The 27,533-nt window shown below is 38.7% G+C and overlaps 1 protein-coding gene across 2 annotated transcripts in view; it reads right to left on the bottom strand.

The window, feature by feature from the left end:
- hdac8 (histone deacetylase 8) overlaps positions 1-27,533 on the bottom strand; it is a 75,482-nt gene that overhangs the window by 21,033 nt on the left and 26,916 nt on the right. For both annotated transcript variants that reach the window (XM_043704546.2, XM_043704543.2), the window contains exons 5-7: positions 16,291-16,403; positions 12,740-12,817; positions 12,545-12,653 (exon numbers count right to left, since the gene is read on the bottom strand). In XM_043704546.2, coding sequence (XP_043560481.1) covers positions 12,545-12,653; positions 12,740-12,817; positions 16,291-16,403 — 300 coding nt within the window. The remainder of the gene's footprint in view (positions 1-12,544; positions 12,654-12,739; positions 12,818-16,290; positions 16,404-27,533) is intronic.

Below are 27,533 nucleotides of genomic sequence, written 5' to 3'. Positions count from 1 at the left end.
CACTTTTGTCACTTTATGAGGTTTCCATGAAGATCATGTCTTTTCAGCCTTGACTCTCAGCTTAAACCATCACCAGCCATCTCTCTGTAATGAGAGGGCAGCTTCTGCTCCACTAGGACAATGGCAACTTTACCTTTTTGAGTCTGAAAGGTCAATTTTATATGGCAATTCACATGGAACTACTGGAATCCCAATGTGTATAATAACCTATGACTGTAGGTTTGCAGTTGACAGTAGGAGAGACCCCTAGTTGATTAGTTGACCAGGATGCCAAGGAATTTCAAGGGTGAGTTCGAGTGCAGGATGAAGCCCATTCAGACTTATAAGGTAGTTCTTACATGCAGCTGTAAATTCAAATATAACAACTGTATCATCTACACATTGGAAATATGCAAGGAATAGGTGGTTAGACATCAATCATTGATTCATTTGTCATGGAATGCAACAAAGATGTTTGAGAGGGGAGCTGGGCCTAATGGAGATCCCATGCCAACTCCAATGTAATTGGTGCTATATGGTGTTGCTAAAATTGAACTCAACTGCCTACTAGTTTGTTGAGTTCAAAAGTTCAATTAATACTAATCACACAATGATACCAGGTTTAGATCATCATGATTTAGAACTGCAGTGCAGAAGTATTTGGCTTCCTTAAGTGTATAGGTTAGTAATGACAAATAAACACGTGGACACTACATTGCTATCAATACGCAAGCTGTGTATGTTCTTTACAAATGTGAAGGAATCCTTTACTATATGTGAAAAACGTGTTCAAACCAGTTGCAGAAATTCTATGCATAAAATCTATGCATTCGACCAGTTCATGAAATGTGAAACAAGGTACGGCATAAAGAGACATCACTTTTGTGCATCTTGGGTAGTCCATACATATGTGAATGCAATGAGCAATGAGGACACATCCTACCACACATAACACCAAATAGACTAACTCTTACACAACTTCAAAAAGCATTCTTTTAGTTTGTTTGCAAGTAATGCTGTCCAGTTGGTCTAATCAATAAGAATTTAGACATATCATGAGAAATGGCCTGCATTTTGTTAAAGTCAATGGGGTGGGGACAGAGATTAGTAATATGACCCAAGAGAATAACTGAGGCGAGATTTCTGTCTTTCATCACAATTTTCGATAGCTTGTACATTCATCAGAATATAATTTCTCTTGTAGACAGATTAAAATAATGCATCTTCTGTAATAACTGCAATCATTTACATTCAATAGCTAACACAGATCATATTGAAAACAAATCCATACCAAATTAAAAGCAGATTAGGCTGGGAGAGAGAAGAGAATCCATTTTTGTGAATAATTCTACAGCAGGCGGGGGGCCCCACTGATTAAATCACAAACCACAGGAAACTCTCAGAAGACACTGAAAAGGCTTTAAAAAATGTTCCCTTTTGTTGAAGAAAATTTACTGAATGAACAAATGCCATTCCGGGGGAAAGGTTGAAAGTTCTCCCTAAACGCAAGCTTTAACCTCACGTTTGAAGCTATACAGCACTCTTTTCACTTTTTTCAAGGATTCCTACCCTCCCAAACCTTCATGCTTCACACAGACAGTTTTTATGATCACTAGTAACAGAATGTGCAAATTCAGACTTCGTATTTTCAGTAAGCGCATGTGTAATTTACTTTTGGTTCATATGCTTGAATTGTTTTGCTCACTGTGCCATTGACAAATCTGTCACAATTTACTGGGGGGCTAAATATTGCAGATTTAGTGCAACAGATTTTTACCCGATTTTCTAATTAAGTATAGCTCATGTATTGGATGGAAAAATTGGGAAACATGTCTGAATTCTGTTCTTCCCCATTCCAAAGCTCTGTTGAATATTCATAGTCTGTTCGAATTTCTATTTTTTTCTGTAGATGAGGATACCATTGCCACTTGAAAAATTGATTCCCCCAACACTTCTCATTTGGTTTTCATGCTCTATCCAGCATTAGGATTACCATTTATTTTACTCAAACTGATCACTGGCTGATATACAAGATGAATTCAACTATAACCCTTGTTCCACCTGTGGAAGTTCTTAGCTTCCACTACACATTTCAAAAACAATATCACAGCTGAGATAACAATTCACTCAACACATATGCATGTCTTAACCCTCTGTGGTAAGAATGTTAATGTCTAACATACTGCATTACTCAAGATGCTATCCCAGCAAGAACATGCACTTTCACTCACTCACTCCCTCCTTTGAGGAGATTTATCACTTCAGCCTGCACTGAGGTCTGTAGTTTCAAGATAGTAGCCTTGTCTATTGCTTCAGCTGGAGATGACCTCTGCCATGAATAGTTTCTTATGTGCTTCACAAATAGTCCACTCACACATAGTGACATCCCAGATAATTTTGTTGAATTTTAGTGTTCTTAGCAAACAGATTAACTTTGTGAAACATTAGCTACCATGAAAATGATTTTTTAACTGCAATTTGTAGTTCATGAGATGTCCTCTTAACTGAGAATCTAGCTCAAACAATAATAGGATCAACAATGGATACTAATAGTTTCATTTAATTTAGAACCTAATTCTCAGTCAAGATGGGATAAACAATTACATTTATCATCCTCTGAAATCCAGTGAAATAATTCAATATTCTAGTTCCTACTGCACTAGCATTTATGCAGGATTCTTCACTTGCTGTTCTATATGTCACACATTGGAAGACGTGAAAACTGACTCTTCCCATCCAGCATCCACCTTCCATTACATATAAGGGCCCAGAATTTACTTATCAGCAAATTATTCAGAATAAAGACTTAAGAAAGGGGAAAATTTAATGAATGTCACTGAAGCAACAGTGTCAGTGACAATGGATTGAAAAGATGTACTGAATTTGCCCTGTATGCATTCAACAGCATAATGACAATTTGCAACTGCTTAGCTGAACTGGTGGCTCAGTTGGCAAGTTCAAGCTTGGACCAATATCTTGTTGGTCCTGACACTGATCTCAGAAGCACCGATGTGATTTGTTTCAGTTCTGTTTAATGTGGTCTATGTTCACTCATTTTTTTAGTTTACAACACTTTTACACTCAAAGACTTTCAAAGGCCAGTATGTAATCATCGCTCACTGGTTAAGCAAAACTATTGAAAATAAAACTGACGGAAATAAAGAAAAAGGATATTGAAGCAGAAATCAGTATTCTTCACAACATTTCATGATTTGATTGGATGCTGTGTTCAAACAATTCCAAAACGTTCAAAGTGAATATCAAACAATATGTGTGTAGATTCCGAGGAGATAGGAGGAACGCTAAATTAATATTTTTCATCAGTATTCACACTGGGAAAAGACAATGTTGTCGAGGAGAATACTGAGATACAGGCTACTAGATTATGTGGGACTGAGGTTCACAAGGAGGAGATATTAGCAATTCTGGAAAGTGTGGGTCAGATGGGGTTTATCCAAGATTCTCTGGGAAGCCAGGGAGAAGATTGCCAAGCCTTTAGCTTTGATCTTTAGGTTGTCATTGTCTACAGGAATAGTGCCAGAAGACTGGAGGATAGCAAATGTTGTCCCCTTGTTCAAAAAGGGGAGTAGAGACAACCCTGGTAATTATAGAGCAGTGAGCCTTGCTTTGGTTGTGGGTAAAATGTTGGAAAAGGTTATAAGAGACAGGACTTATAATCGTGTAGGAAGGAATAAGCTGATTAGGGATAGTCAACACAGTTTTGTGAAGGATAGGTTGTGCCTCACAAACCTTACTGAACTTATTGAGAAGGTGACCAAACAGTTGGATGAGGGTAAACCAGTTGATGTGGTGTATATGGATTTCAGTAAGGCATTTGATAAGGTTCCCCACGGTATTGCACAAAATATAGAGGTATGGGATTGAGGGTGATTTATTGGTTTTGATCAGAAATTGGCTAGCTGAAAGAAGACAGAGGGTGGTGGTTGATGAGAAATGTTCATGCGGGAGTTCAGTTACTACTGGTGTGCTGCAAGGATCAGTTTTGGGGGCACTGCTGTTTGCCACTTTTATAAATGACCTGGATGACGGCATAGAAGGATGCTTAGGAAATTTGCGGATGACACTAAGGTCGGTAGAGTTGTGCATAGTGCTCAAGAATGCTACAGGTTACAGAAGGAAATGGATAAGCTGCAGAGCAGGGCTGAGAGATGGCAAATAGAGTTTAATGCAGAAAAGTTTGAGTGGTTCACTTTGGAAGGAGCAACAGGAATAAAGAGTACTCGACTAATGGTAAGATTCTTGGTAGTGTAGATGAGCAGCCAGGTTGATAGGTTGTTAAGAAGGGATATGGTGTGTTCGCTTTTATTGGGAGAGAGACTGAGTTTCGGTGCCACGAGATCATGTTGCAGCTGTACAAATCTCTGGTGCGGCTACACTTGGATTATTGCATACAGTTCTCGTTACCTCATTAGAGGAAGGATGTGGAAGCTTTGGAAAGGGTTCAGAGGAGATTTACTAAGATGTTGCCTGGTATGGATGAAGGACTTGAGGCTTTTATCGTTAGAGAGAAGAAGGTTGAGAGGTGACTTAATTGAGACATAAGATAATCAGAGGGTTAGACAGGGTGGACAGTGAGAGCCTTTTTCCTCGGATAGTGATAGCTAGTACAAGGGGATATAGCTTTAAGTTGAGGGGTGATAGATATAGGACAGATGTCAGAGGTAGTTTCTTTACTCAGAGAGTAGGAGGAGCATGGAGCGCCCTGCCTGCAACTGTAGTAGACTCACCAACTTTAAGGGAATTTAAATAGTCATTGGATAAATATATGGATGAAAATGGAATAGTGTAGATTAGATGGGCTTCAAGTTGGTTTCACAGGTGGTGCAACATCAAGGGATGAAGGGCCTGCACTGTGCTGTAATGTTCTATGTTCTATATATTACTGAGACTTATCTTTTTGACTGAAAGCACACACTTTTGAACAGACTACATTCTTGCAATCAAATATAAACAATTACTGAATTAAATTAAATGTGTCTCTTGGAGTGTTGTACATTAACTTTGTTAACATTGCAGTACCTCGAAGCTTATGATATGAAAGCAGTTCCTGAAAAGTTACAGTTTTTATGCCAGGTCAATGTGCAAAGTGCTGCAATATTTATTGTGGCTGACTTCATTCAACAGTAACATACTAACATCTAATGGCTGATATAAAATCAGCATTAAAGTAATAGGAACTCAAGAGATCACTAATGGGTATAGACACTTCTAGATATTGCTAGGCTACCCATAGCAGCTGTAAAACTTAAAATGTACATTTGAGAAAGGCCAATTTATTGGTTTTCTCAATTCAAGCCACCATTTACAATGTTAGCATAACGAAAAGGAAATCTCTTTTCATTCACCATTACAGTCAATAAGATCAAGTTATTTAAAATAATTGCAACTGCTTTATTTTTCACCCCGTATCAGTTGATCAGTTAAACTACAAATTACGATTTGCAATAAACAGCATGCATAACGTTATCACAATTCATGTTAAGTAAACATTATTAATATCAACCAAAAATTGGATTTGCTGGAGAAACCCAGCAGGTCTGGCAGCATCTGGGGAGAGAAAGCAGTGTTAAAGATTCAGGTTCAGTGATTCTTCTTCAGAACAGTTCTAATGAAAGGTCACTGGACCTGAAATGTTGACTCTTGTTTTCTCTCCATAGATGCTGCCAGACCTACTGGATTTTTCCAGCAATTTCTGTTTTTGTTCTAGATTTTCAGTATCTGCATTTCTTGGTTTCGTGAAAAACATCATATATTCTACAGTAAAAAAAAAGCCCACATTCCAAGTTGCCAACAGTAATTTCTAGGCTTTGTTCTTGATGGTGATCTGTTTTTTTGAGATAAGATAAACCCTTTTTAAAAAACTGATCTCGAGCTTGGACGCACTACCCATTGGCTATGCAACAATGATGTGATCCAGAGACTGTTGCGATGAGACCCAGACAAACTTGCAAAGAGACCCATCATTGTGAAGTATCCCCTCACATTCATATCATAAAATTAATAAAACACAGATCTCAGTAGAAGAGCCATGTAATTAGAATATTTAAAAAGTAGCTTTCAAGACACAACACTTAAGTTGTCTAGTACACAATAAGTACACAAATTTGGGTAAGCATTATTAACATTATATATTTTCAAGTAGTTCAGGAATGTCTATTGATTGTCAATGTAGTTTAACTAATAGATGCGTTCATTCACTTCACCCAGCTTCCACTATTTTCTGAAATTATTCCCCTCAACCCTTTTAGCAAGGGCTAACAAGTTTTAATGGCAGAAACTATAAAGGATAAATTCCATTGTTTTACTGTGAAGCTTTCTTAATTAATATTTAGGTTTTAATCATGTCTGTGTTAATGGTTGGGCTGTATGCATCCTTTTTTCCAGAATATAAATGTGATCCTCGAGGTCTTCAAACTAATAATGACACTGAGCAGTTTATTTACTTTTCCATCCCACCACTTCCAGTAATTTTGACCTTCCCGCATTATGTTTCTAAATTGAATGTTTAATTTCTTTGCTTCCTGTTGGTTCTGATAATCGGATAATCTAAGTTCCTCTGTATTTAACCTGTTTAACCCCAATAAAGATATAATCCAATTAATACCAAATGAACTGCTTTACAGAACTCATACCAGAGAGAATTCCCTTCTCTACGTCTCCTATAGGACTTTAAAACTTTGGCTTCAATTCCTAGACTTGCAAATCTGATAGTCTCTTGCTGAAGCTTTCCTACCAACGAGTTTAAACTTTTTTCAGCTTCAAAGGACCCCTTCAAGATTTTGACCAAATACTTTTGGTCCGGAACTCTCACTAAATTTCTTCAGGTAAAGTAAGGCAACCCATTTATAACAATTTTATACTATTTTCTGCTTTTTTCAGGAGCATCTACTATAATTGCAACATTTAAAAAGCATCTGGATGGGTATATGAATAGGAAAGGTTTGGAGGGATATGGGCCAGGTGCTGGCAGATGGGATTAGATTGGGTTGGGATATCTGGTCGGCATGGGTGAGTTGGACCAGGAGGGTCTGTTTCCGTGCTGTACATCTCTATGAATCTATGTCAAAACTAGAGGGCATAGGTTTAAGGTGAAAGGACAAAGTTCTAAAAGGAACCTGCGGGGCAATTGTTTTCATACAGAGGACAATGCATGCATGGAATGAGCTGCAAGAGGAAATGGTGGAGGTGGGTACAATGCCAACATTTAAAAAAGCATTTGGATGGGGACGTGAATTGGAAGGGTCTAAAGTGACATGGGATTATATTAGGATATCTGATCACCGCAGGTCACCAGTGATTATCTGACATTTAGAATTGGGAGAAAAGAAACCTGAAATTAGAATTTGGACTGAAATTTGAATTTGGACTGAAGGGTCTGTTTCCACACGGTATAACTTTATGATTCTACGACTCCATCTACAACCACAATGGCTGCAGAGCGACCCTCTAGTTTTGATCTCCCCTACCCTGAGAAAAAGACCTTGGCTTTTCACCCTATCCATGCACCTCATGACTTTATGCCTCTGAGGTCACCCCTCAGCCTCTGACATTCCAGGGGAAAAAAAGCCCCAGCCTATTCAGCCTCTCCTTATAACTAAAACCTCCCATCCCAGCAACATCCTTGTAAATCTTTTCTGAACCCTTTCAAGTTTCACAACATCTTTCCGATAGGAAGGAGACCAGAATTGCACGCAATATTCCAATAGTGGCCTAACCAATGTCCTCAACATGACCTCCCAACTCCTGCACTCAATACTCTGACCAATAAAGAAAAGCATACCAAACACCTTCTTCACTATCCTATCTACCTGCGGCTCCACTTTCAAGGAGCTATGAATGTGCACTCCAACGTCTCTTTGTTCAGCAACACTCCTTAGCACCTTACCATTAAGCGTATTAGTCCCGCTAAGATTTGCTTTCCCAAAATGCAGCACCTCACATTTATCTGAATTAAACTCCATCTGCCACTTCTCAGCCCATTGGCCCATCTGGTCCAGATCCTGTTGTAATCTGAGGTAATCCTCTTTGCTGTCCACTACACCTCCAATATTGGTGTCATCTGCAAACTTACTAACTGTACCTCTTATGCTCACATCCAAATCATTTATGTAAATGACAAAAAGTAGAGGACCCAGCACCGAGGTCACAGGCCTCCAGTCTGAAAAACAACCCTCCACCACCACCCTCTGTCTTCTACGTTTGAGCTAGTTCTGTATCCAAATGGCTAGTTCTCCCTGTATTCCATGAGATCTAATCTTGCTAATCAGTCTCCCATGGGGAACCTTGTCGAACGCCTTACTGAAGTCCATATAGATCACATCTACTGCTCTGCCCTCATCAATCCTCTTTGTTACTTCTTCAAAAAACTCAATCAAGTTTGTGAGACATGATTTCCCACGCACAAAGCCATGTTGACTATCCCTATCACCCTTCATCCTCCAACGCTCCTTATCTTAACTCTAATCTCCAGCATCTGCAGCACCCGCTTCTGCCCTGTCCATGAGATAAAGACCTACATTTATTATATGTTTCTAATTCTTTTCGTAGCTTTGCAGTAGCTTTTAGTGTACACCTGTACACCTAAATCCCTTTGCTTCTTCCGTAGTTTTTGGTCAGCCGTTTCAAATAGAGAAAATAGTCTGACTCATATCTTTCAAATCCAAAATAGAACTTCATAGTTCTCCATGTTAAACTGTATCTGCTATAGTTTTATCCATTCACCTAACTTCTTCATTCTTTTATAACACTCTGCTTCCATCCATATAATCGAAGTATGCCTCTTAGCATTGATGGTGAAAAACTGAGACTCCAGTATATATAACCTGCTGAACATCCCTTGTCACAGTGACAGACAGAGAATTAACCCATTACCCCAATTTTTTCCATCCAAAGTTCTACGGGATACTCTTTCAAGATCAGCACTTATGTGCTGCCTTTCCCAGTGGACAAGCACAAGTTTCTCCAGTCTTTCCTCATAACTCCTGTCATTAGACTTTAGCTCCATGGTTGTGCCTAGTTTTGTCTCCAGTAATAAAGTACCTGTGTCTCTGTGAGCAGAGCTGGACACAGTGCTCAAGGTTAGTCTCATCTGAACTGGATGCAGCACTGGGATAGGCTTGATCAGATCTGGAACCAGTGTTCAGGGTGAGTCTAAACAGAACTGAATGCTGTGTTTGAGAAGAGTCTGACCAGATCCAGACATAACATTTTGCTTATATTCATTCACGGGATGTGAACATTGCCAGCAAAGTCACCATTTATTGCCCATCCTTTCAGAAGGAGACAGTGGACTGCCTTCTTGATGTGCTGTAGTGTTTCTGGTATACACACACTATTAGACAGAGAGTTCCAGACTTTGGTGCAGCAGAAATGAAAGACAGCAATAAGGGTCCAATTTAGAATGGGGAATGAATTGCAAGGGCTCCACATTGAGAGGATAGGAAGACTCTATTGCCTTTGGTTGAAAGGTCCATTACTAGATTTCGGGTAAGAGATCGAAGGTTTACAGATGATTCAAGCAGAATTTCTTTTCACTGAGAGCTTGCTGGGGAAGTGGAACTCAGTTCTGATGGAGTGGGAGAGGCCAAAATTATTGTAACATTTAAAAAGTAACTGAGCTGCTTCAATCGACAAGGCCATCGATCAAAAGGTGGAAACTGAAACTTAGCTGGATGGCCTCACCTGTGTTGGAATGGACTCAGCAGATTAAATGGCCTTTTTTCCATCATATAATTGACAATGGTTATATGATTCAACATGCCGGAAGGATCATAATACATCTAAAAGTAATCTGGAATCATACATGAGAAATACATATACAAAACAATTTTCACCTTTCATTTTGATTAAAGAAACATATATTTAAATTAGCTTTGAGAAAAGTACCATTCAATTACTGAGCATTGTTTTAATTTAAGTGATTTAACCAGAAAATATTAAGCATGAGTATCCATTGGCAAATCAATTTTAAATGGAATTGTAACAATTGTAGTATTCTTCATCTTTCAATGTTGTATGTACAAAAGGAACTAATCTGTCTCACTCTTTGTTAGATATCACACCATAATATACCAACTGAGATCTAAAAGCTCACAATTAGCAAAACTCGGAGGCTTTACCCTTCATCACTTCTCAATGCAAACCCTAAGCTTTAAGGTCACAACATGCTTTTTATAAAAGGACAGTCAGTGGTGAGACTATCATAACAACTGTTATAAATGAAAATACCTTGAATCCTCAATAAAATTGTCAACACAACACAATAACATAACATTTTTGACTGAAATAAAGTAAGCATTCCATGCAAGACAAATTTAAATATTTTTAGTTTTTGAAAACACTTGGTAAATTATACTTTTGTTTTATATAGTCCTGCAATTTATTTGTCACATTCCAGCTGTTGTATTTTAAACTGTCAAACTTTACATTAAAGAAACATTTATTCTTATTATCTTATGACCCAAACCCAGCTATTTACACGCAACTGCCAAATTATATTTCCATCACACAAAATTAATCATTAATTATAGTACTGTAATTAGACTTTGGAGCTTGAAAAAGGTTAGGTTAGTTTAAACACTGCTCCAATTTGGCAGCAATAATTCAGAGAAGTGTCTTTTGCTCTGAAATCAATCCTAAAACACTCCACAGAGAAGCAACAGTTGTTGTATAAAACCAGTTGCATAAAGACAGACATCTATGTGCACAGTTGAAAAGATACATTTTACAGCTGAAGACAGAATTAACATGGTAAAAAGAATTGGAGTGAGAACTCCAGAAAGTAGAGCAGAGTTGGCTGTAGATAATCCTAAGAATGGAGGAGCAGGTGCTCAGAATGTGATAAACAGAGATCCTCAGGAAATTTATAATAAGAGAACAAGAGATGAGTCATGAAAGCATCTGCAAATGTGGACAAGGATTTTGAATTTAATGATTCTATTTGAGGTCATGGGACCCATGGAAGTGCACAAGGATGAGATGATGAATGAGCTGTCATTACTACTGAGGTGATATGCATGCTACATGTTTCAACTGAATTGGACTTTGTGTCTGGCAAAACCTGCAGGAGTGTGCAGCATAATTCAATGCCTGTTACTGCGTAATGCCTCTGTTCAAACAGTGTATAATATGGCTTTCCACATAAAACTTGCAGGAAATCCAGTAATCCTTATAATTATGTTTTGTGATTGGTGCATTATGCATGGCAACATATTTGTACAGCCATGAGGTAAACTAACACTTTCTTGTAAATGCGGGATTCAGGCCAAGCACAAATTTCACTCACATTCACTCAACTGTTTCACTCGCCTCTTCCGTTCTGCTGCACTACAACATTTCTGCTGGCATTTTGTCCTGATCTTCCACAATTCTAACTTTGTGAAATCTCCGCAATCCTCAGCAACAGTTTATCAATGTTCACATATAAACATGAACTCAGCAACGGTCAGTGTTATTCAAACATCTGTGAACTCATATCGAGGTAATGTGATGGTGGTATCGAGGACATAGTTATACTCATGGAATCACAGCTTACAGAAAATGTCAGGTTGTGAGTCAGTTCTCTGAATTTTGGCATAAGCCCCCATATGTGAGTAAAGAGGAGTTTGCAGGGATGACAGGACTGTTTCTACTGTTGTCTTTTCCGGTGCCTAAGTCGATGCCAGCTGGTCCGTCTATTTTCATTTCTTTTTTGAGACTTTGTAGCAATCGATTCAACTGAGTGGCTCGCAAGGCCACATGTCTGGAGTCACATGTAGATTAGACCAGGTAAGGATGGCAGATTTCCTTCTCTAAATGACATTAGTGAATCAGATAGGTTTTTCCGACAATAGTTTTATGGTCATCAGTAAATTCTTAATTCCACATTTTTAAAAACTGAACTAAAATTCCACCATCTGCCACAGCAGGATTCAAACTCTGGTCCCCAGAACATTAGCTGAGTTTCTAGATCAATAGTCTAGCGATAATACCCTAGGCCACTGTCTGCAACAAGAGTGATGACAACCCATTCACTTCACAAGGCTGACTATATGATCTGACTGCTTCATCTTTGAAATGGTCCTTATTGCAATTAAGTCATAAAACCTAATGAGTGCTCTGTCCACCCCTGCAACCAAGGTAAAAATCCATTCCAGATTAATCAACTTGAAGTCTTCTTTACTGACAGAAAGGATGGCAATCAAAATAAGACGAGGTAATTGCAATGCAATTCCAAAACACCATAACTGCACATAAATCAACATTAATTGATAAGATCACTGACAGGTGGCAAGATTATCATTGCCTAAAACACTCAGATAGATAACATATTAGTAGCTGCAGAAAATTGCCTTGTGATTCTTCTTCCTTTGCTGGAAGACAACTGACTTAGACTTGGTATCTTCTGCATTGACATGGGACATATCAGAAATTCATGATGTGGTGGGTTATGGGCAATAAAGCCCCTGATTATGGGTGAAATTTTGGGCACCCCAATTCAAGCATAATATTTTATAAGAAAGTAATTGTATATTGTTCAGAATCAGAATTTTACAGTAATTCCTACCTTTCACATATTTGGTAATAAAGGTCATCTTGAATGCCATCCTGCAAAGGCACATTCACAGTATAATATCTTCCTTTCCCCATTCCAACATCTGCCACATCACCTGTTCCTTGAGAAACAGTCACAAGAAATCGTTAAATAACTCTGAACCAATGCTCTTATCAAGAAGAAAAATTGAAGTGACAGCAGACTTACCTGGGAAGAATCCAGGAGAATATTTGTGAAAAGATACAGTCATGACTTTAGATGTAAAACTGAATGCATCTTCTACACCTAGAGAGAATGAAAAATATGACAAAGATGACCACAGATTGTGGCATGCATACTTTACTGGTGCACTGACTGTAAGAACACGTTCCGCAATTTTGCTGATGCAAACTGCCAAATTGTTCAAAAATGACTATTAGCATACATATAATGCATTATATTAATGACATGTAGTCTGTTAATTTCTTTCTAGCTTCTGTTCACAAAGTAACACACTTATCTCAGCCATAATACATTGAGGGAGGCCAGATCGCTCTCTGACAAGAGGAGAAAAATTGCAAACAATGACTTCAGGCCAATGCTCAGTATCTACGAGAAATCAGTTGTACACTAGCACTGTTAAAGATTTGGGAAAAGGTCACTTACTTAATATCTTCAATATTCATCATAGATTAAAGGTTATAACATTAGATAAGCAAAGTTCCCAATCTACCTTAGCCAAATTGCCACTGAAAACGATGTATTTGACCTGGTGTTGTGTGATTTTAAATTTTATTTGACTTTATTTACATTTTGCACATTTTTAGACTTATTACATCTTTCTCAAATTGAACGTGCAATTGTATCATATAATAATAAAAGGGATCCAGGGTATCCCTTACTGTGAAATGATAAATTAATCCTATCTCATTACACAACACCAAATCTAATATAATCTTTTCCCTGGTTGGTGTGATGTATTCTTATAAGAACTCTCTTAATCATCTTGATCTCCAAACTACTTTGCCACATTAACTTATCAACTTCATCTAAAGTTTAAAGTCCCCCATAATTAAGAGAATAGATATTTCCAATCAACCTATCCAGAGGGACATGACACACCTCGAGACCAGAGGGGATTTGAATTTGTACTTTCTGGCTCAGAAGTAGGAACAGAGCCCTAAAACAATGCATTTCATGTATCAGTCAGGATGCACTGTTGTATCTATTCACAGTTGGAATGAACTGTCAGAGCAAGTGGTAGAGGCGAGTCCAATTACAACATTCAAAAGACATTTGAACAGGGTACATGGATAGGAAGGGTTTAAAGAGATATGAGCCAAATACAGGAAAGGGGATTAGTTCAGTTTAAGAAACCTGGTTGGAATGGATGAGGGTCTGCTCCATGCTGTGTAACTCTATGAAGTGAAATCCTAAGATAGTATACGTGTGATGTGCTTTGTTTCTGATCTGCCTCAGTTCATCCCTCTTTAACACAACATGCCTGGTGGTCCCAGGTTCCCCAAGGAGCACCATGTGGACAATCATCTCAAAGTGGACACCTGATTGACACAGACAACAGAACTCCAAACCTCAAGCAATCCCACAACCTCAGCCTTCCAACCATGTGTTCATAGACAAATCACTGCACCAAATAATGATTATAGTATACTTGCAATAAACTCACATTATTCATTTCATAAAACAAAGAACTGCGAATGCTGGAAATCTGAAACAAAAACATAAATTACTGGAGAAACTCAGCATGTCTGACAGCATCTGTGGAGAGAAAACAAAGTTAACATTTCAAGTCCAGTCTGAAAAAGGATCACTGGATTTGAAACGTTAACACTGTTTTCTCTCCACAGATGCTGCCAGGTCTGCTGAGCTTCCCCAGCAATGACAGTGCAGTCTTTATTAGCGCCAAACTGATGCTGTCAAATAAAAGCTTCATTGAAAGAATTAAAAGATAATTCAATACATAATGTAATGAAATTGTGAAATACACAATTAAATTTATTTAAACCCCTATTTGGATATTATAAATTATTCGAAGATGCAAAAATGCTTTAAAATCACTACTTTCCGGGAAGCCGGTGAGAGCAGTGTGCAGGGATTCCCAGCACGCTTGTCCTCAAGTCAACAGCAACTCTGTTGGTTAAGTTATAAGAGCAAAATGAATGACAGTTCCATCTCTATGGTGACCTTGCCATTGACTCAAGAACAACAAGTCGCCCATGCATGCAATACAAGGAAAACTGCAACATCAAGTTGACTGGGATCAGATTTGATGCAAAGGAAACCTTTGCCGCTGACTGGAGTGTCTGGAGACAAGCAGCCAAGGAGGGTTTGGAAGTGTGAGGACAAAAGAAATGGCCAGATGGTGGAGAAGAGAGTCGAAGGAATAATATCAGTTGACCCTGAAACAAAGCTATTCACCTGTGTGAGCTGCAGAAGAAACCTCCATTCACAAATCCTCTGGCCCATGCAGGGTATATTGAATCCAAAAGTCACATACACCTTGGGCACGGTATATCATCTCCTAGATTAATAGATGCCAGCTGATCAGATGATGCAGTTAGAGTGACATATACAGAAATCCATTCAGAGTAAATGTTTAAAAGACAAAAGGTAGTCAAACTTTGCAGATAGCAAATTTGTGCATATGCATGATGTAACACAACTGGAGATGAGAAGAATGAGAGATAATTGGAGTGAAACATGCAAGGTCTGAGAAGGTTTCACAAGGTAGGAGCTGAGAGATTGCTTCCCCTCCAAGGACATTTAGAGCAAAGAGTAACAAAAAATATGTGTTAAAGATACAGATGAGAAGGAATTTTTTTCTTCCGAGGACAATTAGTTTTTGAAATCTCTTCTCCAAAGAACACTTGAGGCTGGGTCATTTAAGATATTCAAAGCTGCATTATATAGATTTTTGATCTGCAAAGTGGTCCAGGATTATTTGGTCAGGCAGAAAAATGGAGTCAAGGTCACAATCAGATCAGCCATGATCTTACTGAATGGTGAGGACGTTCAAGGGGCTGAATGCCTCTGACCAGAAATTCACCAAAGATCTTTAGACAGCACCTTCTAAACCTACAACAACTTCCATTTAGAAAGACAAGGGCAGCAGATACATGGGAACACCACCATTTGCAATTCCCTTCCAAGCCACTCACCATCCTGACTTGGAAATATATTGCCATTCCTTCACTACCACTGGGTCAAAATACTGGAATTCCCTCACTAAGGGCATTGTGGGTCAACCTACAGGATGTGGACCGCAGTGGTTCACAAAGGCAACTCACTACCACCTTCTCAAAGGCGACTAGGGACAAGCAAGAAAATGCAGGCCAGCCAGCCACACACACATCTCATGAGTGAATTTTTTAAAAATCCATTCCTATTGCAAATAATTTTTCAAATGTATCTGCCTTATGTCAGGTGTCACACTGCCACATTTACGTCAGTCATTTCTAGCCACGCTGTTCTGACTTTTAGTTTAATCCCAGGTCTGAAGCAAAGTGAACTTCGAACTGATTCCAACAGGGTGGAGGAATTAAATTCTGTAGTAATTCTGAAGGAATTAAATTATTAATACTGGATTACACACAGCTTACATATGAGACAAGTATGATGCAAGAATAGTAACGCTCCTGCCCTTATAAAATAGCATTTCCTTGAACTTGCCATCAGCAATGTTATAGGAGATTCTCTAATTCCTTAATTACAATATCTTGATGAAAGTTATAAAGATGAAATCAAACATTCAATCTTACCATCGCCATGGTGTAGATCCAGATCTATGTATAAAACTCGATCAAACTTCTTTCGCAGTTTTAAAATGCCAAGCACAGCATCATTCAGATAACAAAACCCTGATGCTTCATCTCTTCAGAAAAAAAGACAAACAGACAATGAGAACATGATGGTTTTTCTCCCTGTAGAATTAACTTTTAAAAGTTACTTCCTGGGACATGGCTGCACACTGGCAATTTTGTCAATCACTAATTGCCCTTGAAAAGCTGGAGATGAGCCACTCTCCTGAGCTGCTGAAACTCTTGTTGGTCCGCTCATGGTGCTGATGAGTAGGGAATGCCAGGATTTTGACCTACAGATGATGAAGGAATTGCAATTAATTTACAAGTCAAAGTCAGAAATGTGACTTGGTGAGGAATTTTCTTCATGCTAGGTGCCCTTCTTCTCGGTGATAGAACTCGTGGGTTTGGAACAAAGTTCCATCTAAGCTGCATAACTGGGCAACAACCTGAAATTTCCCACATAAATTGTATACAAATAGGCCCTTTTAAGTTATTTTATAGAAGTTTTTGAAGTGTCTGTTCACTAACAAATAATTTCCACATTTAAAAAATACTGAAGCATACTTTAGATTGAAAGGTGCTGTCAAAGAAACCATTGCAAGTTGTTATGCACTATATAGACAGTATACAATGCAGAATGAATTCATTGAATGTACCAGCAATGGAGAGGGCAGATACTTAAGATGGTGATTGTGGTGGTAACCAAATTGTTTCGAGGAGAAAGTGAGGTCTGCAGATGCTGGAGATCAAAGTTGAAACTTTATTGCTGGAACAGCACAGCAGGTCAGGCAGCATCCAGGGAACAGGAGATTCGACGTTTCGGGCACAGGCCGAAGAAGGGCCTGTGCCCGAAACGTCGAATCTCCTGTTCCCTGGATGCTGCCTGACCTGCTGTGCTGTTCCAGCAATAAAGTTTTAACCAAATTGTTTCCACAAACTAAAATATGCTCATATTTGCATTAAAACTAAGAGTCCTGATAAACTGTAGTGAGGAAACCCTAGATGTTACAGGACATTCTGGTATAACGCATGATTTGTCAACATGAATTGTCCATAACGCAATTGATGAATTGTGGACGCTGTTTGTATAACACAAACTTTCTACTGAACAGATATAGCGATTTTCTATAGCAGTTTGCCATATAGTGATTTTCTATAGCAACAGGTTGCAAAGGAACACAACTGTCGCATTAACGCAAAATGACCTGGATGTGGTACATGAACACAAGTGATGAAAACTTTCATCACTATTTCCAAAGGATGTCATCCTGGACCATCCATGGTTGATATTTCCTTTCGCAATGTAATTAAAAAGTGCACAAGCTATATCCATGCCAATTTCTTGCTGACTGCATTAATATTCTGGAATGCAAACAAATGTAAATCATACAAACTGGCAGGATATTGTGTGTTCCATGTTTTTGCTGTCAAACAAACATTCACGCACACTAGGTATAATACATATTTAAGCACACGGAAACCTTTCATTTTTTAAAATTTGTCTTCAACTGATGTCATAAAGTATATTCAAGCAAACTGAAAATACTCAACAGCTCTCAATGAAGATGGACCTTCTGTCAAAATATTTAAGTATGAGCCCAGGTGCCTTTGGGGGTAAGAGCCAATTGCATGTATAAATAAATATGGCATTTAGTGTTCGTACCCCTAAGCCAGAAGGCCCAGGTTCAAGTGTCACCTGCCTAGAAGTGCCACAATGTGTCTGAACAGGTTGGTTAAAAATATTAGGCAGAGAGGTTTTGATGATGCGCTACCTTTGAGTCAGAAAGCCCAAGTTCACTTGCCACCTGCTCCAGAGGTGGGTCATAACATGCCTGAACAAGTTGTTCAAAAATATTTAACATTTGGTGGAATGTCGTGAATAGCTGGCATTCAGATGTTTAGTCTGTTACAGCAGAATGAAGTTCATTTTCAGAAAATACAATGCAACTTGAAATTACAGTCATAGAGTTACAAGGACATATAGCACGGAAACAAGACCCTTCGGTCCAACTCATCCATGCTGACCAGATATCCTAACCTGATCTAGTCCCATTTGCCAGCACCTGGCCCAAATCCCTCTAAACCCTTCCTGTTCATGTACCCATCCAAATGCCTTTAAAATGCTGAATTTGTACCAATCTTCACCACTTCCTCTGGCAACTCATTCCATTCATGCACCACCCTGTGTGTGAAAACGGTGCCTCTTAGGTCCCTTTTATATCTTTCCCCTCTCACCCTAAACCTATGCTGTCAGTTCTGGACTCCCCACCCAGGGAAAACACCTTTTCTATTTATCCTATCCATGCCCCTCATGATTTTATGAACTTCTATAAGGTCACCCCTCAGCCTCCGACGCTCCAGTGAAAACAGCCGCAGCCTATTCAGCCACTCCCTTAACTCAAATCCTCCCACCCTGGCAACATCCTTGTCAATCTTTTCTGAACCCTTTTAAGCTTCACAACATCCTTCCGATAAGAAGGAGGCCAGAACTGCACACAATATTCTAAAAGTGGCCTAACCAATGTCTTGTACAACTGCAACATGACCTCCCAACTCCTGTACTCAATACTCTGACCAATAAAGAAAAGCATACCAAATGCCTTCTTCACTATCCTATCTACCTGTGACTCCACTTTCAAGGAACTATGAACCTGCACTCCAAGGTCCCTTTGTTCAGCAATACTCCACAGGACCTTACCATTAAGTGCTCTGATTTGCTTTTCCAAAATGCAGCACCTTGCATTTATCTAAATTAAACTCCATCTGCCACTCCTCAGTCCATTGGCCCATGATCAAGGTCCTGGTGTACTGAGGTAACCTTCTTTGCTGCCCACTACACCTCCAATTTTGGTGTCATCTGCAAACTTACTAACTATACTTTCTACGTCCACATCCAAAACATTTAGATAAATGATGAAAAGTCGTGGACTCAGCACCGATTTTTGTAGCATATCACTGGTCACAGGTCATAAGTCTGAAAAGCAACCCTCCACCACCACCCTCTGTCTTCTACTTTGAGCCAGTTCTGTATCCAAATGGCTAGTTCTCCCTGTATTCCATGAGATCTAACCTTGCTAACCAACCTCCCATGAGGTACCTTGCCGAACTCCTTACTGAAGCCCATATAGATCACATCTACCGCTTTGCCCTCATCCATCCTCTTTGCTGATGATGTGACTGATTTTGTGTTCATCCAAATTAGCTTCCAGTGTGAGTAATATAGCCATATTGGATGATAACAAAATTGATAAGATTAACTTTTGAAAAGAACTAATAAGTTTAACTCAATAATCATTAAACCATGTATTTGAATTGTTACTACAGCATGATTACTGGAGAGTTTACAAAATCAAGTGCCATAACTGACATGGTTATGGATTACGAGTTGCCAAGTGAGATTAGGCTGAATGGTTGTCAGCTTGCATAGACATGATGAGCCACATGGCCTCCCTATGTTAAAAAAAAAATTATGATCTCTGACACTTATCTCTCTTTTTCTTCTGTTCCACCTATCACCACCAATATTTTCTGACCCTTTTCTGTCCTGTATCATGCACATAGCCCCCGATGACTGTGAGAAACAACTTGATTGCATATTCCTGCCATTGCGACTCTTCAGCCATCTGCTGGAAGGTTGAAAGCAACTTTTAAAAGTAATTATTCTATTTTCCCTCCAGTAAATGAGAAATGGAATAAAAGAAAAAGAGAGATAAAGTGTCAGAGATCATAGCTTTCTTTTAACATAGGGAGGCCATGTGGCCTATCATGTCTATGCAAACTGACAAGTAACCACTCAGCCTAATCTCACTTGGCAACTCTTAATCCATAGCCATGTAGTTATGACACTTGATTTTGTAAATTTCCAGTAACCATGCTGTGGTAACAAATTAAAGACATTGACTAATGATTATTGAGTTAATATTGTCAATTCTTTTCAGATCCTACCTCCCTATGAAACCATTCAATACCAATTGGCCACAGGACTAGGTATCCAAAGACAAAAATAGCTCTGAGGAAGAGTCAATTGACCTGAAATATTAACTTTGATTCCTGTCCACAGATCTTGCCAGATTGCTGAGTTTTTTCCAGCAATTTCTATTTTTTGTCTTTGATTTATAGTATCCGTAGTTCTTTTGTTTTTTTTTCACTAGGTTATCTAGCATGCTCTTAACATCTTACAAGTACTTAAAGGTAGAATTCAACAATACACAAAACCTAAAAAGCCAATTCAAGCACTTTTCCAGTCCACAATTGTTTACATGAAAGAAGTACTCCATTATAAGAACAGTAAAAATTAACAGGCAGTGGAATAGGCCATTCAATTTGTCATGACTGATCTGCGACCTGAATTCCATCCTCCAAATTCTGTACTTCTACACCTTCAAACTAAAAAATGGCCTTTGAGTATCTGTTTCTGTCACTGTTCTGACACATACACAACATTAAAAAAATTATACATCATAACATTAAAGTCCCCAGTCAATACAAATGGAATTCTTAAGTGATTAGACTTGAAAAATAATCAACTAATTAAATTACACATTTGTTATAAGTTATATTACTTTCTTTATCTGTTTCTTTTTTAAAAGTTCTATTATTCTATTAACAATATCTGTCTTTTTGACACTACTTTGAATGACTAAACACTTGGAAATATTATAGACAAGATGAAAAGACCTGTAGCTTTAAGATTTTGAGATCTTACTGAAATATAGTTTCAGTAGCTAATCAAGGAGGGTCAAGACTAACAATGTTGCTTGGATATTAGCAACATTGTTATCAAGGCAGACTGAGCAGTGACTTTAATTACAGGGTAATATCTTTTTCAGTCTTTTTTGACATCTTTGTTGTTACCAACACCATGACCAATTCATCCATCTCACCCATTCATCTCCATCAAATTACTATCTCATTTTCATCACAATTAAAACACTTCATTTCCAAAATTCTGTTCTCCAAACCCAGTTTTCTCCTTCATATTAAGGAATCATCCCAAACACACTGCTCATCATTTTTATGCTATAGATATGAAATCAATTTCATATAGTTCAATGACAATGTGTTGTAGCTACCACTTCAAAACTGAACAAGTCAAACTTTTATTCAGCTCAATAATGGTTAAGTAATATTTCTAGTTTCCTATCAGAAAATGTGTGGTCTCCAACCTCCAGTTACCATGTCAACTAATCCAAGATACAAAATCTTAATTTTGAATTAAACAGATTGTCAACTGTCCTTCCCCACACCCTGTCCAAGCCAGAGACCACCTCAGAACTAAGTGGGCTTGCTCCACCACCTCACTGTAGATATCCTATTCCACAGGTTCATTATCTTAACACTCATTTTTGCTAATAACCTCCTTGATAATCGCTACCTCCAATTTTACATAACTGAGAAAGTCTTACTCAGCCTACCTCAGCTATTGTCTTCAATCATACCATGTCACTGTATCCCTGCTCATTTAACTTTAATCCCCTATACTGTTTTGTCACTATTCCTGTAATGGTAGCTGTTCCTTCGAAGCCAATGCCCACTACTATTCTTTATCTTTGATTTCAACATCTTATCAACTTCCTAACCACTTTAAAAAATTTCCAAAAAAGTATTTTCTTTCACTGCTCTTTGTCCTCAAAGACTCCTCTTCTGCTCAATGCCTTGTTTAATGCTCAGAGAAATTACTCCTTGCATGCTGAATACCAATAAATACACAAATTGCTGTTGATGAAAAGATGTTGCATTTTTCAACACTAATTCTTACTTCTCAAAGCTCAAAATTTACTTTCAAATCTTGAAAATAAGTATCTTTTATGGACATAAATGAAGCCCTACTCACATTTTCTACAAAATATTAAACAGACAATCCCCCCTTATCTATATGCTGTATTTCACATGCAACTTTAAAAAACAGCTTAGGCATCTAAGTGGGATTCTCTTGAAACACTTAAAGCATGTGATGAACAGGTAATGCCAAGGTTAAGTAAAGGCTAACTGCTATGGAAGGTGGTCTTTGTAGGAGGAAATCTATCTTGGTAAGTCATACCCCTGCTTCTGAACCAGAACTTTGAGTTCAAGATCCACTTTATGACCATTGAACAAGTTGAATCATCAGTCTGCTCGGTTCGCAACATTTTCCCACTCTTAAGCAAATGTTGACAGGTCTGTGTGAAGATCAAAAGCAATGGCTGCCAAGAGCATGAGGAAATTGGCTTCCACAGTATAGCCAGATCATGACAGATGGAATAAATTTGACAGACTGCATGCTGCAGTGAGAGCATTAAGATATATGATTCTGATATTGTGATATTATTGAAATCAATCTTTTCAAACTTCTGTCACTGAGTGTTTATTCTTTACTACTTCATTCATTGCTTCAGGTTCCTACTTCTTGCCTTAGTTTTTCAATCCATTCACCCATTCTTCCCCCACCTCCCCAAATCTCTTTTTCAGAGGCCAGGCATCCCAATATTTGTCTGCTTTTTCAGTGATAATCTACCTCTCATCCTATTGTACTTCCTGTGATGCACTCCCTTCTGGCTACTCTGCTTCTGCCATGGTGGGATTCAAACCCATGACTGTAGAATCTCTGGGATTCTGGATCACCAGCTGAGTGAGGGAAGTGGCAAGCAGTACCATTTTTAAAAAACATAACGCAGTGAGGTTTCTTTGGCAGAGCGGGAAAGAGATCATAATCTGAAGGTCAGGATATGGGGAGGAGGCTACAAATCAGAGGTTAGGGCTTGGGGAGGGATTGCAAAGTAAGAGGATTAGGGAGCAACAAGTCTGGGAAATAGGGTTGATGGTGGGAGGGGTGGTACCTATACTTGAGTACCAAGTCAAAATTTTTCTTTCACATTTTTAAATTTTTAAAATTACATCATTTACTAAGTAGGAATTTAGCAATATAAAATATTGCAACCTAGCAGATATGCTTTTTAATTTTTTTTCTGAGAAGGTAGGTCTTACAAAAACCTAGTTTTATTATTGAGAATCAATGCTTCTCTTAATTTTGTTACATTTAAAGATGGAAATTTCAGGAATGCAGCCACAACTTTAAGTGAGAATTTACTGGTAACATTGTTAGTTCAAAAGGTATGAAAGATAAAAATTGTTTGGTTGGACTAATAACATGGAAACTGGGCGAACAAAATTCTGCAATTAATGAAAATTCCAAATTAACTATGTCTGCAGTTATGTATTTTGTCCGATTAATTGATGGAACATTAACCAGATTGAAACAGTTTATCCTACCACACTGGACAATGAACACTAAATAAAGATTAAACTAAAAGACACAGAAGGTTCAACATTTCCACAAATAACTTTTCTCTTATATCACAGGTCTTCTAACATTCAAATCACAGTATCATTGCTAAGGCTCAAACAAAAATGCAGTTTGATGACTGCTAGCATATTCAGAGATTTGCTTTTAAATTGTCTGTCACATTCATGATTTTGTCATTCCTTGAGATGCTGAGAATGTCAAGAGACACTGAAGGTGAAAAATGCTGAGCTTCATTCTTGATAGTTGTAAGTTGTCCGTACTTCACAGCTGTACAACGAGGGCTAATAACATAGGCCTGGCAGCTGATTTTTCTATGCATGTGTTGCATTGTGCATCGAGTGAGATTGTCGGACACTGCAGACTTAAGATAGCTGACTTCAAAAACCAATTCCAGGAGAATGTCACTTGCAAAGATGGAGGGCAAAGATTTAACAAACTGTCCATAACCATGGCTTTCATACTTTTAGTCAGTGAAAACAGGTCACAGACATGGGATAGACATTCCATAAATCTTTACAACTGGGTTTCTGTATAAGTGATTAACACAACTTCATCCATACAGCAGAGTTCTCAGATTAAGATTTACTATATTTTTGTCTTCACTTTCAAATTAGACAGATTGTAGAGCTTGCCATCTGATCCAGTATGGAGGTATATGTCCTCATATTTGCAGAAAAGGCAATGGTTAGGACCATGGAGAATAAAGTACCAAAGTGAGGCTGGGACATGGTCCTATTTCATTCCATTTTTCACTCAAAATGCTGAAAATAGTATCATAAAACGACAGTACTTTTTTGTTAGGAATGGATCAAATACAATTCACAAGTTTAGGTGGAAGCAAACTGATGTTCTGATAGTTTAAACACTCAGTGAACACTATTTCTGTGAGACATCTCTTGGCTGCTTGATGCTCTCTTACAATTTGCTATCATAGTTGAGTAAGCACAGAACTCTTGCCATCGATTCCTTACAAGCAGAAAGGATTCAGCAAGGATAGAATTCCAGGTAAACTGCTTAAGTGTTTAAAGTCTCACTTACATTCACACCATCATGACCTCTGCCTTCTTTGTTGCAGGATAACATCCATTCCACAATGACATGCACAATATAATAGATGGAAATGTGTTGCTGGAAAAGCGCAGCAGGTCAGGGAGCATCTAGGGAACAGGAGAATCGACGTTTCGGGCATTAGCCCTTCTTCAGGAATGAGGAAAGTTGGTCCAGCAGGCTAAGATAAAAGATAGGGAGGAGGGACTTGGGGGAGGGGCGTCGGAAACACTTTTCCAGCAACACATTTCCATCTCTGATCTCCAGCATCTGCAGACCTCACTTTCTCCTGCACAATATAATAATCAAGTTACACAAAAACAAAATAAATAGTGGAGATGCAACAACTCCAGGAGATGTTAATCCTCAGCATTGCCAGGACAGCAATTGTTAAGAATCATACTGCAAAGACTCTAGAGCACAGCGTGGACATGACCATCTCCATACGCCAGCTACAAGGGCTCTCTACCTTGCTTTCATCAGTTTCACAAAAACGCCGCTAACAGAGCAGGACACCATAAGATTCTGGAGAAATGAGCCCTTTACACAAGGCAGGCAAATGTAAAACAAGCATCTAACTTGACCTTGCTCCACTTCTGCTGGGAGATTAAAGCTCCTTCCTCCCTGGATTATTGGGTTGCACTCCAAGTGATGCTTTGGACAATCATATATACTAAGAGCACTAAGTTGCTGTTGTCCTTCTCTTTAAAGGACATTGACAACAGCACAGGTGTTGAAAGGCCTGAGGCACCAGCCTGGAGTGCATTGAAACAGTCAGATATAGAGGTAACAAAGGCAGGAGTGATGATTGCAATCTCTCATACACATGGCCTCAGACACCATCTCAGGCTGTTGTTTGATATTAGAGGTGGAAATAGATGGCCCGCGTGATGGCATGAGTATGAGAATAAAAGTTCATTTCAGGGACAAATGTAAACCAATGTTGCAAACAGATGCATTTAATCTCCAACTGTAGCCAGGTGAGAGATTGAATGAATGGCTAGGGAATGGAGTTTGGGGCGGGAACCAAAGACAATACCTTCATTATTTTTCGTAACATTTAACTGCAACAAATGTTTTGCTCATCCTACATTGGACATTGAATAAGGAGGCTGATAAATTTGGCAATTGTGGAGGAGTTGAGAGAGATAGAGGTGTGTTTGAGTTGGATGTCATCAGCATACCTTTGAAAACTAATGCTGAGCTTTTGGATAATATTAGCTAAAGGGAAGCACATAAATGAGAAATAGGATTTGTGAAAACTTTAGCATTGGTTTCCTTGCTTTATAAAGCCAAGGATCCCATGTGCTTTCTTAAAAGCCTTATCAACTTGTCGTGCCTTCCTTAATGACTTGTGAACATTTAGGGGTCTCTGTTCCTGTGATCTTTTTAAAATCAGACCATTTGGGATTATTTCATTCAACATTTTGTCCCATTTGCAATGGTTTCTCTTCCTGCTCCCCTCTGTTACTTCGGTTGTTCCTTTCAGGGTCCATTCACGGCAGCCCTCCCATTTAAGTTTGGTAATTAATTCTATGCACTATAAACCTTGGAGGAGATTTGTCAGAATCTTACAAAGAACAAAAAATTCAGTTACAAAGAGAGATTGAAGAAATTGCTCTCATTGGAGCAGAGATGTGACTTATGGCAGATGTGATACAGCCAATGAAATTCATGAAGCTTTTATTGAGAGTAAATAAGGAGAAACCATTTCTACTTGCTGAAGGATCAGTAATTAGAGGACACATCTGTGGACAATGGGCAAAAAGGTCTGAGCTGATATCATGAAACTATTTTCACGCAGCAAGTATGATGATCTGGATTACACTGCCTATAAGGATGTTGGAAGCAGAAATCATATCAGCTGGTGCAGAAGGCCATTCAAGAGGGGAGAGCAAAAAGACAAGTAGTTGTTATAGGGGATTCTATAATTAAGGGGACAGATAGTATCCTTCGCGAGCCAGATCGGGAGTCCCACATGGTGTGTTGCCTGCCTGGTGCTTGAAAGGATATTGGAGTGGGAGGGAGAAGATCCAGTTGTGGTCCACGTTGGCACTAACAACATAGGCAAGGCTAGGAAGGAGGACCTGTTTGGGGATTATCAAGTGTTAGAAAGGAAATTGAAAAACAGGTCTTCGAGGGTCATAATCTCTGGATTACTGCCTGAGCCACGTGCTAATTGGCATAAGGATAAGAAAATTAGGGAGGTAAACACATGGCTAAGAGATTGGTGTGGGAAAGAAGGTTTCCATTTCATGGGACATTGGCATCAGTTTTGGAACCGGGGAGATCTGTACCGATGGGACGGTCTCCACCTGAATCAATCTGGACCCAGTGTTCTAGCTGAAAGGATAAATAGGGTGGTCACTATGACTTTAAACCAGTGAGTCAGGGGGAAGGGAAAGGGAAAGCAACAGGGAGTATAGAGTCAAGTAGAAAGATAAGCAGCAGGTTAGGCATGTATGCAGGGTTTAAGTTCAAGGCAGACTAGGAATGAAGCAAAAAGGAAGGATAACTTAAGACATGTTATGAGAGATGTTGGAAATCATGAGGATAAGAAAATTAGCATTTAGGCACTTTACCTGAATGCTCGCAGTCTTCGTAACAAAGTAGCTGAATTAACAGCACAAATCATCGTGAATGATTATGATGGGGTAGGCACCACAGAGACGTGGTCTCAGGGAGTTCAGGACTGGCAATTAAACATCCAAGGATTTACAACTTATCAAAAAGATAGGGAGATGAGCAGAGGGGGTGGGGTTGCTTTGTTAGTTAGGAATAAAATTAAATCTATGGCACTGAATGACATAGGGTCAGATGAAGTGGAGTCTGTGTGGGTGGAGTTGAGGGACCACAAAGGCAAAAAAACCAT

This window comes from Chiloscyllium plagiosum, unplaced genomic scaffold (assembly GCF_037043375.1).
Source record: "Chiloscyllium plagiosum isolate Xiang-an unplaced genomic scaffold, Cpla_swu_hap1 HiC_scaffold_11, whole genome shotgun sequence".
Taxonomy (NCBI): Eukaryota; Metazoa; Chordata; class Chondrichthyes; order Orectolobiformes; family Hemiscylliidae; genus Chiloscyllium; species Chiloscyllium plagiosum.
The sequence above is the reverse complement of the archived record's forward strand: the minus strand, read 5'-3'. Positions and strand labels throughout refer to the sequence as shown.